General features: G+C 40.0%; 1 protein-coding gene across 8 annotated transcripts in view; it reads left to right on the forward strand.

The window, feature by feature from the left end:
- mctp2a (multiple C2 domains, transmembrane 2a) overlaps window positions 1-12,935 on the forward strand; it is a 94,151-nt gene that overhangs the window by 15,920 nt on the left and 65,296 nt on the right. For 7 of the 8 annotated variants that reach the window (XR_009063197.1, XM_057836166.1, XM_057836164.1 and 4 more), the window contains 6 exons: window positions 9,109-9,279; window positions 9,893-10,023; window positions 10,120-10,306; window positions 12,235-12,328; window positions 12,392-12,494; window positions 12,565-12,667. Coding sequence is in view for 7 of the 8 variants with exons in the window: in XM_057836166.1 (XP_057692149.1) it covers window positions 9,109-9,279; window positions 9,893-10,023; window positions 10,120-10,306; window positions 12,235-12,328; window positions 12,392-12,494; window positions 12,565-12,667 (789 nt within the window). In the remaining variant the exon portion in view is untranslated. The remainder of the gene's footprint in view (window positions 1-9,108; window positions 9,280-9,892; window positions 10,024-10,119; window positions 10,307-12,234; window positions 12,329-12,391; window positions 12,495-12,564; window positions 12,668-12,935) is intronic. The other variant, XM_057836167.1, reaches the window with a different exon arrangement.

Genomic DNA, 12,935 nt, shown 5'->3' on the forward strand with positions numbered 1-12,935 from the left:
ATTTGAAATGAGATGACAAAGGAGTGAAGGCATTTTCATTCACTACAGATGGTTAAAGGTACTCAAAGGAGATGGAAAATGTGCAGTGGGACTCTGCACGGTTTTGCGCTGCCTAAGTCATAGTGCTAATTTGACAATGTAACAATGCCCCCCTCCCACCCACTTCCTCCACCTCCCTCATATAATTTTTGACAATATCTTACTGTGTTTAACACCTATCCTGGAAGTGCTGAATCGTCAGCTTTTACAGCTCCACTCCCCCTCTATCTTTACAAACGTGCTTTTTCTCCCCGTGTGTGTTGCCACCACAGATACGGGAATAAAAACTCTGTTTCCAAACGTGTAGGGAAGCTCTGGCACCGAAGGCGGCACACTGCCAGAGCAACATGCCTAAGATCGGCACGGCTGATAATTCCCAGACAAAGTGGGCAATAACCCAGATGTTAGGGAGTATTGTCGCAGCTGTGGATCGGACAGTGGCGAGGCGGCGGCCAAATGGACCCGCGTCTGAGCTCGTTGCGCCTGTCCCCATGCTGTCCTGCCATATGGAAGCTATCGCGCGGCCCTTTTTAGGACCAGGAATAGATTCTCTTCGGGGGCCACTTACAGTTAAGTGGAATTGTTTTATTGGCCGCTGAGATAGAAATGTGGCCAAGATAAACACTTGGGACGACTTGGCTGAGGCCTGGTTTCTATCGCTGTTCCACCTTCTCTGTTCTTTCTCCTTTTGAAGAAGACTGATATTTATAGGGCTTCGCCTGCGGTATACCGTGTTAATTCAGGTCGCCAAGATGAGCTTTGATCCCCTCCGGATTGGGTGGCAAGGCAGGTTGTGACCCTCGTAGCAGGGCGGCAGGGGCTGGAGCGGCGGGGGAGTTGTTTGCTTCCAGCTCGAGAAGCCGGACAATCAAAGAGGTTTGAGAGGATGCTGGTCCTGCTCTTTAATTACTGTCGGCCTGATTCGACCTCTCTGCTGTTTGTGTTTTTAAAGCGCTGTGCTATCATTGCACTGCCTCATGGGAACTCTAACACGGAAATACATCAAGGCCGCTCTGTCTTTCTCTCCCTCTGTGGTGCCGGTGGGAAAACTCCATTTGTCCTCAATTTCCGACATATTGACTAATGCAAACCATGAGAACATATATTATGTTAAGGGGGACATATTGTACGTTTTCCTACAATTTAAAACCTTGGGTGTCTTAATAACACTTCTACGACAGGCTGTCATAAAATTACCCCAAGGGTCAAGAAATACAGAGCATATCACATCCCCCTTTTTTAAAGACACCCCCTAACACCTATTTCGAGGTGGCGTTCCTGCCTGTGAAAATTAGTGACAGCTAACCCCACCTGGTGTCTCGTGGAACCAGTGCTGAATACAAGCAGTCCTAGGTTCTTGACAGTCCTGACATACACACTAGTCGTGCTTATGTAAAGTCCTTATCAAGTAAGGGAGCTGACAGTTCACAAACTTGACCCCAGTGTCCTCATAGACATGCAACTATTACTTTGCATCATTTAATGGGACAAAACTGAAGGGATGCGTAACTGTACAATTAAATGTAGACAGTGTGTGACTGGTGCATGTGTAAATGTATTGTGCCCTCAAAATAATTAGCATTATTAGGACATTTTAACTCAAGGGTTTATACCCACTTTAGTTTCTGGTAATTTAGACATTATAGGATGTTTGTTGGGTGATTCTGAGGGGACAATAATTGTTATTTGACACATTTCATTACTGTAATCTTGCGAAAAGATATGTTAGTACTAACATTTTTAAGGTCCTTTACACCAGAGTTGTTTTTGGCAGCTCTTTTAATTTTCATCTTAGTTTTTGTCTTTTGGTTAGTCATATTTTAGTCATATGAAAATGTGTTTGTCTTCGTCTAGTTTTTGTTGATGAAAACTCAATACTAATTTCTAGGGTTGTTCCGATCATGTTTTTTTGCTCCAGATCCGATCCCAATAGTTTTAGTTTGAGTATCTGCCGATCCCGATATTTCCCAATCCGATTGCTTTTTTTTTGCTCCCGATTCAATTCCAATCATTCCCAATAATTTTTCATATACATTTTGGCAATGCATTAAGAAAAAAATGAATACAACTCGGACGAATATATACATTCAACATACAGTACATAAGTACTGTATTTGTTTATTATGACAATAAATCCTCAAAATGGCATTTACATGATTAACATTCTTTCTGTGAGAGGGATCCACGGATAGAAAGACTTGTAATTCTTAAAGGATAGGTGTGGCTTTGTATATTGTGACTAAATATTGCCATCTAGTGTATTTGTTGAGCTTTCAGTAAATTATACTGTTGCCATTTAACTGTTCTGCTCAAATGCATGCTGGGAAGTGGAACCATGACTGTGCGTAGCGGCACCAATTGATATATCTTCTCTGCGCTGGGAAATAACATAGGGTGTTAAGAAAAAAAGATCAACTACTACCTTGCTTCCCCACATTGCTCTCCATGATATTTCTAATTGTTGAGAGAGGGATTGTAAGGCTTTAGCCAATTAAAAAATGCTCCAAAGACTGCCAAAATTCACTTTACTCATTTTACGCTGCCCTTTAGCTCTATATATAGGTAAAACGGCGCCATTATAATTTGAACGTGACAATGCGTGAGTACGTTATGCAGCGCATGCGTTGCTTTAAATATATTAACGTGATTAATTTAAAAAAAAAACTTACCGCCGTTAACGCGATAAATTTGATAGCCCTACTTTAAGCCAAAACTAAAGACTCTGGATGAGTGTGAGGCATTTTGTCTGTAACGTTAAATACAAATAAAAGACGATTTAATTAAAAAATACATATATATTAAAAAAAGGCATGTCCGATATTTTTTTGCCGATTTCGATACTTTGAAAATGACGTGATCGGACCCGATCGATCGGGTTACTAATTTCTTCTAGTTTTAGTTTTCATCTGTAAAATTTAATTTTACTCCAAAAATAAAGGTTTCCAACTATTTCGAATGAACACTGACTGACAAGCACATACTGTAGCTTCTATCTACAAGGACAACACCAACTTGGTCATTATATACTCTCAGCAGTAAAACAGTACATTATTTTCAATTAATTATACCCACCTGGACGCCACGAAGTGTAAGTAAAAAAAGAAAAACAAGTTGTCCGAGTGTTTAAGAAAACAGTCGCCATAACGCGAATGCTATGCTAACTCTACGAGTTACATTTAATGTGAGATGATCACTCAGCACAGACCTTTAAAAGCTATAGCAACATTGCCTATTCTCTCTGGCCAAGAAAACAAATCTTACCGTGTGCCCAAGCTTGCACGGAGACTTTAGACGACACACTGGTGACGTGTGTGACACAACCAGACATTGCTATGATGCACGCTAACGACACATAAAATGTCGCACATCGTGAACATGTGACGGAAACTATTGCGCATTTCTGTCTCGTCTCGTCAGACGAAAACTGGAATTCATCTCGTTATGTTTTAGTCTCCCAAAACACGTTTTTAGCTCGTTATCGTTTCGTAATCGTCATGAAAAAAGTGTTCGTTGACGAAATGTTTCATTGTCGTCCAGGGGTGAAAGTGGGCCAGAACGGTCAGGAACGCAGTTCGGGTATAAGATTCGGGGCCAGAACGCAGTTCCGGTATAAGATTCAGGGCTGGAATGCTGTCCCGGTACACGGTGCTTTGATTTCGAAAATATCACGGCAACTGTCAAAACGCTATGTTAAAAAAAAAATGCTAAGCTGCCACACATGTATTTCATCTCCAAGAAGAAAACAATTTACCAACATCAGATTTACATACACAAGTGTTAACAACAAGCATAATAAAGTGCTTGTGTAGCGTAATCCGTTTCCACCAATATTTATTATTTATTCCATTCCCCAGCTGCTGCAGTTATCTGAGTCTGACGATAATGAGTCACGCTAATGTCCGAATGCACGCAGCTAAGCAAAACGCCTGGACTAATTTATCTGTTCTATTGGCTGACATACTGACATCTGATCAGCAGAGATAGTTAGCTCTGATTGGTTCAAATGTGCATGTTTTCTGGAACAGCAAAAAAAAAATTTTTTTAAGTTGTTGAAGTGATGCGACAAAAAGGGGGCAATACAACATAAAATGGATCAAATCTTTAAGAGCATCGAAAGAGTTGAGGAGGCTTATTCATCATATTGAGTTTTACAGTATTTGCTATGATGGGGAGGTTCAGAACATCTTAGCTGTCAATGTCCACTTTGGACTTATATTTGTTCATCTATGTTAGGCTACTTATTCATTTCCTTAATAAAGTAAATGTTTGCGTGATCTTCCAAATATATTCCAATTAACTCATTTGTACTTATTTTTTTGGAATGTATGTTACATATACTGTATCTTTATTAATAAAAATAAAGGAAGTGTTTACATTAACTTAACCTATGTTCTTAAGTAGATAAAATTGAGATTTGGCATTTAGTATGTGAGGAAATGAGGGAAAATAAAAATTAGGAGATGGAGGTTGGGGTTATTGCTATTTTTGTTAACTTTTATTTTGCAAATCATTAAAAAAATACAATTTTGAATGAAAATCAGTTTTTGTATGTTTCATAGAAATAACTGCACTAAAACAGTTTGCATTTCAGTAGTTTAAGAGGTTTGACCCCCTTTCCATGCCCCCCCCCCCCAAAAAAAAAAAGAAAAAGAAAAAACTAAATAAATAAAATTTGTGGCTCTGTGGCGACTTTCATGTCAGGGAGTTCCGGCAAGAAATTCTAGCCACTTTCACCCCGTCATCATTGACGAAAACAACACTGCTTCACACTACAGATAATGAAAATCTTTTGAAACATAAGCCCAACTATGTGTTCATGTTTTCGCGACTGGATCTCATCTAGTGTACCTAATATTTTGGTCAGGATATGAACTTCAAGGATGTACCTACCTAGGTACACAATGTAATATGGGCCATACATGCCGCATTTTTTGCATAATATGCTGATGAGAGAGCTGTGTGCGCGCTCGCTGTGCATCATTACTCACTGCCGCCTGCTGTCTCCGGTGCAGCGTGCCAAGTGTCCTGACTCCCAACACTCAGCCTGGAAGCCAGTGATGAGTGGGACTGTCACAGCCCGGGACATCTGGCTGCTCGCTGTCGTCCTGCTCTCTTCCCTTTCTCTCTGCCTCTCTCTCTTTGCCAGCCTTGCCTGTCAGAAAAGAGATGTGCTAATGTCCTCCAACAGAGATGTGTTGTATAGTGTAAACCGGTGTCTTACTTTTAAAGCGCCCTGCAAAACATGATGAGGTGTCAGGCTGAGTCGGGAGCAGGAACACAGTGGAGCGCGTATGCAATTTTCACGTCCAAATCAACCTTTATAGGTGGAATATAATCTTTTTCCGGGGCCCTGACATATAACCAATTTGTAACAATTTTGATTGGACATGTAACTGTCACCATCGTTTAAGACATGCTTAGCTGCCAAGTAAGTGGGGAAAAAAAGATAATAGTCCCTGCACAATTGTCCCCAATATTCAGTATCACAGTCGACCGGCCATTATTCACTTACAGTATTTAGCCACATTTGCATCTTAAATAGTGGACAGGGGTTATTCGTTTGCAAAGTCAATGCACATCAGAGTCAGAATAGTCTTTATTGTTGTTCTACATGTCACCATTACAGAGGAACAAGATATCATTCTAGGTACAGCCCACCAAAGAGAACAGTTACAATGGATGCATAAACAGGTAGTCAGAACAGGATGCCTGCCAGATTACCAAGAAGGCACCCAGGTTCTTTGATGTAAAGGGCAACCAAGACGACAGAGAAGTGGAAAAACGGCAAACTCCTCACTCTCCTTCTTAGGAAGAAAATTGACTAATTCACTAACCGGCGCTAATGTATTATAGCTATCGTTACACTTCGCTACTTGCAACAGAAACGGGCCAGCTCTTGTGTCAAACAATGATATATACTTTTAAACTCATCTCACAACATTACTGATAAATTTATATGGCTTACAAATGAAATGATTCGGAAAAAGTCACACCCAAATGGCTGTACATACAGTGGGGAGAACAAGTATTTGATACACAGTCAATGGGAAAACCCATTGGCAGTGTATCAAATACTTGTTCTCCCCACTGTACATATATGGCCAAGACACCAGTGGCAACGCAGGCTAAACGTCCCTCCACAGCGACATTTTTAATGGACATCTTAGAACTGCCAAGATATATCCATCCAACATACTTCCTTGGAACCAATTGCTGTTTTCTTTAGAGATTTAAATGCACATTCAAGCATCTTTGAATGTCACAAAAAGTGCACAAAATAAACAGTTATGTTGGTCTATCGAATACTTTTTTCTGTGAAAACTAAGTATATGTCCTATATACGTAGCTCAACCCAGTACTTCTCAAATAGTGGGCACCAGGGGGCACAAAACGATGCCAGGGGTGGCGCATGTGACCTCGGGAAATACTTTTTTTGCTGTACTAGAATAAAGTGTAATAGCACATCCATTCAGTGGGTGGCAGTGGCGCTCTGATTTTCAGAGTGCGCATTCTTTTCGAACCAAACAAGAGCACACAGCAAAGAGCAACGGACAGGTAAAGAGGTAAGACGAGGAAATATGACGAAGCGTATGTACTGTAGCGTTTAGTTTTTGGCTTTGACTTTTAATACAGCGGGAGACTAGGAAAGACCAGTGTTTACTGTCTAAAAATGTTTGCAGCGGACAGTAGGAAGCCAAATCAGTTAAGACGTCACTTAAAACATTAGACCCCAATGTCATTGATAAGCCACTTGTTCTTTTTTTTCCAGCGAAAACTTTATTGCCAACAGTTGTCCCGCTTTATCAGTGTTACATCAGTAAACCAGCGAGCACTGTTAGCATCATATAAGGTGGCATACCAAGTTGCTCAGTGCAAAATAGCCCCACACTATAACAAAGGAGCTGATACTTCTTGCAGCAAAAATAAAAATGGCCCCTCTGTCCAATGACACTGTCGTTTTTCTTCTATTCATTTTGTTTTTTTTTTCGGTCAAATTTTTTGGCATATTGCACTCATGAGTTGATGTTGGTAAAATTTGAGTTTATTGTTAATTGATTTTATTCAATTTTATTTTCTATTTTATTTTATTTTAAATTATTAATTTTATTTTATGGTCAAAAAATTTAGTATACTTTTACCGTTTGGATGTGACTTTCTTTTTTTTTTTTTAAATGCAGGCAAATTGATGTTTTCTGTTTCAAACAAAACTATGATGATAAAGTTATACTTTATTGTAGGTTACTTTTTTTCTTTAATATTAAAAAGGACACAATGTATGCACTTCTCTTTATTTTCATTTTTGTTATGCTGTCATCACTTGCTGATTTAGATCAGAGTAGAACTGTATACATTTTCTAAAATGACCGTATTGGCCCGAATATAGGTCGGCCCTGATTATAAGAAGACCCCCACTTTTTCAAGACTCAAGTTTGAAAAAAGACTATTTGAACACCAAATTCATTTTAATACAGAAAATAATTACAGTACATCTGAAACAAATGAATATGACAATATATTTGAGAGAAAAAGCATGTTGTTTTGCCTCATTCAAATCTTAATATCTGAACATTTAAATATATAAACTAAAGTGCGATCACATTCATAAATGAATGGCTTCTGGTTTTTGAAATGTAAAAAAACCAATCTATTGTGATAAAACAACAAAATTGGAAAAGCGCTATACAAGTAAAACACCATTTACCATTTACCAATAACTGCATTGACCATCAAAGTAAAGTCTAACTGTAACTGTAGTCTTGAAACTAATCTGAATAAGGAAAAACATTGCAATAAAATAATTAGGGCTGTCAAAATTATCGCGTTAACGCGCGGTAATTAATTTTTTAAATAAATCACGTTAAAATATTTGACGCAATTAACGCACATGTGCCGCTCAGAAAGTATTCTGCCTTTTGGTAAGTTTTACAGCAAGGCTTTTTGTGTTGTCCAACAGCGAACTCTTGTGGTCGCTTTGCGACATGGTTTATTGTTTTCTTGCCAGTTCATTATGGCTGCACGGCGTCTCGGGCTGATAATGTTGTGCTTATATGATCCTTGGACAAGATTTGTCCGTAAGTATGGTTGTTGTAAAGAATGTACATATTATGTTAGTAAGCGAAATGTTATATTTTTTGTATGAGACGCTTTTTGTTTGTTTAGTGAACCTGTATAGCGTGCTAAGCTAACGTTGTTGCTAATGCAATGCTTGTGTACTTTTTTTTTTGTAGTTTTACGACGGTCTAAAGAGGACAATGGTTTGAGGCCATTTTATTAATAAATCAGATGAAAAAGAAAGAAGTCTAATTATTAAGGAGTCGTTCACTAGCTGTCTAGCTTTGGGGGAAAAAGTAGTTTTCAGAGTGAGGACAGCATAGACAGATTTAAATGACAGTAGAGTGAAATGCCCACTACAGTCCTTATGTACCGTATGTTGAATGTACAGTGGGGAGAACAAGTATTTGATACACTGCCAATGGGTTTTCTCATTGGCAGTGTATCAAATACTTGTTCTCCCCACTGTATATATCCATCTTGTGTCTTATCTTTCCATTCCAACAATTTATTTTACAGAATATATATATAATTTACAGAAAAATATGGCATATTTTATAGATGGTTTGAATTGCGATTAATTACGATTAATTTTTAAGCTGTAATTAACTCGACAGCCCTAAAAATAATGCAAACTGGTTAAACTTGAGAGTAACTGACATCTGTCATGACAGAACATCGCTTCAATAATATCAGGCGCCATCTAGCGTCGTGAATAGGGAGAGTAGCTGAGATCTATCATGACAGAACATTGCTTCAATGATATCTGGTGCCATCTAGCGTCGTTAATGGGTATAATTCTAGACCGCAAATATAAGACGACCACCTCTTTTTCAGTCTTATTTCAATGCAAAAACACTGGCTTATATTCGGGCCAATACGGTAAATCTAATGAACAAGAGTACAAATTAATCATAAGAATAGATACTCAAGTGAAGTACATAATGTATAACTGAAATATCTGCTAAAGTTGATTCTTCACAGCCCTGGTTAAAACACAATCTCTGCATCGTCCAGAAGGCTACACAGTACTTGAGCCCGGCCGAGATGCAGAGGAGTCATTCCAAGAGCCGCCTGTGGACAGGTGCTCTCGCCATCACCCTGGTGGAGGGCCAGGATCTGCCTCAGTATGGCCACGGAGACATTTATGTCCGCTTTCGTCTGGGCGATCAGAAGTACAAGAGCAAGGTTAGACTTTCAAAAAAGCTTTCCTTTTCTTATCTGGAAGCTCCCTGCTTTCTCACGCTCTTCTGTCTCTTTGTGACACGCTCTATGCACTTGAAGTCTTTTCTTTTGCGTGGGGAATTCTTCACCTCAACGGGTACCCGTCTGTGACTCACCTCCACCTATGCTCACTGGGCCGTGGCACAAGCAGCTCATTAGAGTGGGCCGGGCTGCCACTCACTCGGTGCTGCCGGGCTCCGTTGTCTTTCTCATTTGCATACGCAGCATGCCTCTGTTCATCTACCTGGACTTGTTTTTCCTCCCACCCTCCCACACCCGCCGAGTCGGTAGTGTCTCACTGCTGTCGTGTCAGCTCTTTGTAAACCTCTCAGCCGTCCCTCTCCACTTGTTTGTTTGTTTGTCGAACAAAGCCCATTCTAATTGGGAGCTGTCAGTGTTTACAATCCCGGCGTGGCTACTCGAGTGTACAAGCGTACGCGAGCGGAGGCGCACGAACACCTCCCTTCCTGGCCGTGCTGCATGATGACTTAATCCACCTGTCATGCGGGTGCTGTTAAGTTTGATAATACATTAATGTGTGTGTGTATGAGATGAGTCTGTCTGTATTGCCCCCTAGAACCTCTGCATTCAACCCAATCCCCAGTGGAGAGAACGGTTTGACTTCAATCAGTTTGCAGATAACCAGGAACCTCTGCAGGTGGAGGTGTTTTCAAAGAGAGGCAGGAAGGGTGAGGAATCGTGGGGAATGTAAGTATTTCCCGCTGGGTAATGTTAATGTAGCCCCTCTCTGTACAACCCTTTACCTTTCCAGTGGACCCATTTCCCCCTTTTTGTGTGTCGCAGGTTTGAGGTTGACCTATCCAGACTTGTGCTAAATGAGCGACAGCTCTACACTCACATGCTGGATCCAGGAAAGGGCAGGCTGGTGATTTTGGTTACCCTGCTACCTTGCTGGGGAGTCTCTGTCTCTGACATCGAGGCTGCTCCTTTGGAGAAGCCTGACGAGAGGGACTCTGTGGTGGAAAAATTTGTAAGTATTAGTGTCTGCAAAATTATAACAGGACATTTTGAGGTGGGGGGATACGGCCTTATGTATTTATCACGGTAAATTGAGCAGATTAACCTCGATAACGATAAACGACAATAAATGCGCCCAAGCGGACTTAAATAATTTGAAAATGTGAATGAATTCATGAAATACAAATGAACCATTTCTCATTTATTTATTCACCAGCTTTCAGTTTAACATATTTACATGCATTCAGTGTAAACTTTGGGTATATAAAAATCTCATGTCAACAATAAACATTCGAGTATAAACATTTAAGAAGTCTGATGACTTGAACAATGTACAAAGTTGTAAATATCACTATAGCCACTGTGCAAAAATGTCATTGCAACACTTATGAGTTACAGCAAGAGGGGCTTGAACAGGGCACTTCAGAGGACCGAGTATCAGACAGCTTATTGTTAATGGCTGCTGTGACATGATCATTCAACACAAGTGTTTACATCAAGTTTCTACTGTGAAAAACTAGCATTTTGTTTGATTTTTTTTTTTTACAGAGCATTTTCTGAAATGCACGCACACAAACACACACACCTACACATACATTAAGCTGTACTGCGCTAACTCATTGCAGCAATGACACAAAATAAAGCAAGCACATCCAGAAAAATAGCTGTGGTCATTAAACAGTCATATTAAACTCAAAACTCACCTGTTCAGACTCACCTATCCATAATAATCCCTTATTTCTTGTGTCTATTTTCTTGTAATTATTATATATTGTATTAGTATTTTTATTGCCTTGAAAAAGTCTTAGTATTTTAAAATTTGGCTTAAACGTTCTATATTTTATTTCGTGTTTTTAATCTTTAATTTGTTTAAATGATTGGCGACCTTGAGTGCCAGAAAGGCACCTTCAAATATTATAGGCAACACTGTTTGATTATACTTTATGCTGAATACTTAGCTGATCCACTGTGAATTGTACCATTATAAAAACTTTCAGAGAAGTCAAACACACGCAGAGATACATAATAACACGATATACTGATTGCCAGGTGCAACCCGTGTGTAACGGGTGCACGCAGGTCCGTTGTATACAGTGCATAGAAACCTCCCTCCCGATGCCTTCAAGAGGGTGTGCTGGCAGCTAAAGCTTAGCGCACTTGCTTGTCGTGCTGGACGCGCTATGCAGTGCCGGCTCGAGTCCTCACTTGGACGAGGGGGCGGGGCGGGGCGGCTCCATGTAGACCGGTTACAATGCTCTGCTCCCACATCAACGTCGACTAATGCTATACTCAAAATGCCTGTGGCCTGGCTACTGGTAGCTGTTTCACTATTTTCCGACTTCATCACATTCACTTGTAGCATTAGCATACTGGCTGATAGCGACATGCTTCTGTTTGTTGGATTTTCTGATAACCACTTGACTTAACATTTCACACTAAGCGCACTGACTGCTTTCATAAAGGGGAATGAACATAGGTAAACAACACGTAGTCAAAGCGGGCTGAAAATACTTTTTTTTTCTCCATTTCATTAAAAAACAAATTTACCGACATGGTCAAAATTACGTCGGTCATTGTGAACCATCTCGGTAGCAGTACATTTTTGGTAAACCGCCCAGCTCTAATTGATATGTTTTTAATTATATTAGTTCAGAAGACCTTTTGAGTCGAAATAGTTAATATCGTTAAAAAAATATGTGAAGAATCAAAAATTATTGCAAAAGAATGTTTTTGTTTGTTTGTTTGTTTGCGTATCAGTCTGTTTCCCTTGCATAGCTACCAAAGCCCTTCCGGAAAGACTTTGTATGGCTGGTATTATAGAAATTGGCCGACCTGTTACATCACAGGCCAGAAAAAAATATTACACACTAGCCTCCTTATTACTGGTACTGTTTCAAAAAAATCCCTAATCATTGTCTTTTTTTCTGCCTTCTCCCACAGAGTTTAAGTAACTCGTATAAATGCATGGGAGAAATCGGTTTCCTCCAGGTCAAGGTTTTAAAAGCGAATGATCTTTCAGCTACGGACCTCAATGGTAACTGTTCACCATGCCACTTTTTCAGAATCTGATATTTCAGTATAAATGTTCCATTTGCAGGAAAAAGCAACCCTTATTGTGTGATTTCACTGGGAAATGGCAATCTTCAAACCCACACCATCTACAAGACTGTCAATCCGGAGTGGAACAAAGCACTCACATTGTAAGGAGGATGGTGTTTTTTCCCCCCTCAGGGTTAATATCACAACATATCTGCTACTGTCATGCTGCAGCCCAATTAAGGACATTCATGACGCGGTGGAGTTGACCATCCTGGATGAAAATGGCGACAAAACGCGAAACTTTTTGGGCAAAGTGGCAATCCCATTACTGACAGTAAGTTTGTTTGACATATTAGCCACTACTCTTCTTTCTTTTACCGTTATGGTGTTTAAATGAGACAAACTAAACATTTTGATAATGTGTGTTAATCTGTGTGTTAGAGCAGAATAACTAAAGGCATAGACTTCACTATCAGTTGACTAGACAGCTCCTACAGACATTGCACCACGGCTTCCCGTAGAAGGCCGTGCCAGGCAGAGCATCCTGGAGGCTTTCACTGCGATAAACTCAAACACATGCTGCGTTCTAACGCCGGATTTAA

This window comes from Corythoichthys intestinalis, chromosome 5 (genome assembly GCF_030265065.1).
Source record: "Corythoichthys intestinalis isolate RoL2023-P3 chromosome 5, ASM3026506v1, whole genome shotgun sequence".
Taxonomy (NCBI): domain Eukaryota; kingdom Metazoa; phylum Chordata; class Actinopteri; order Syngnathiformes; family Syngnathidae; genus Corythoichthys; species Corythoichthys intestinalis.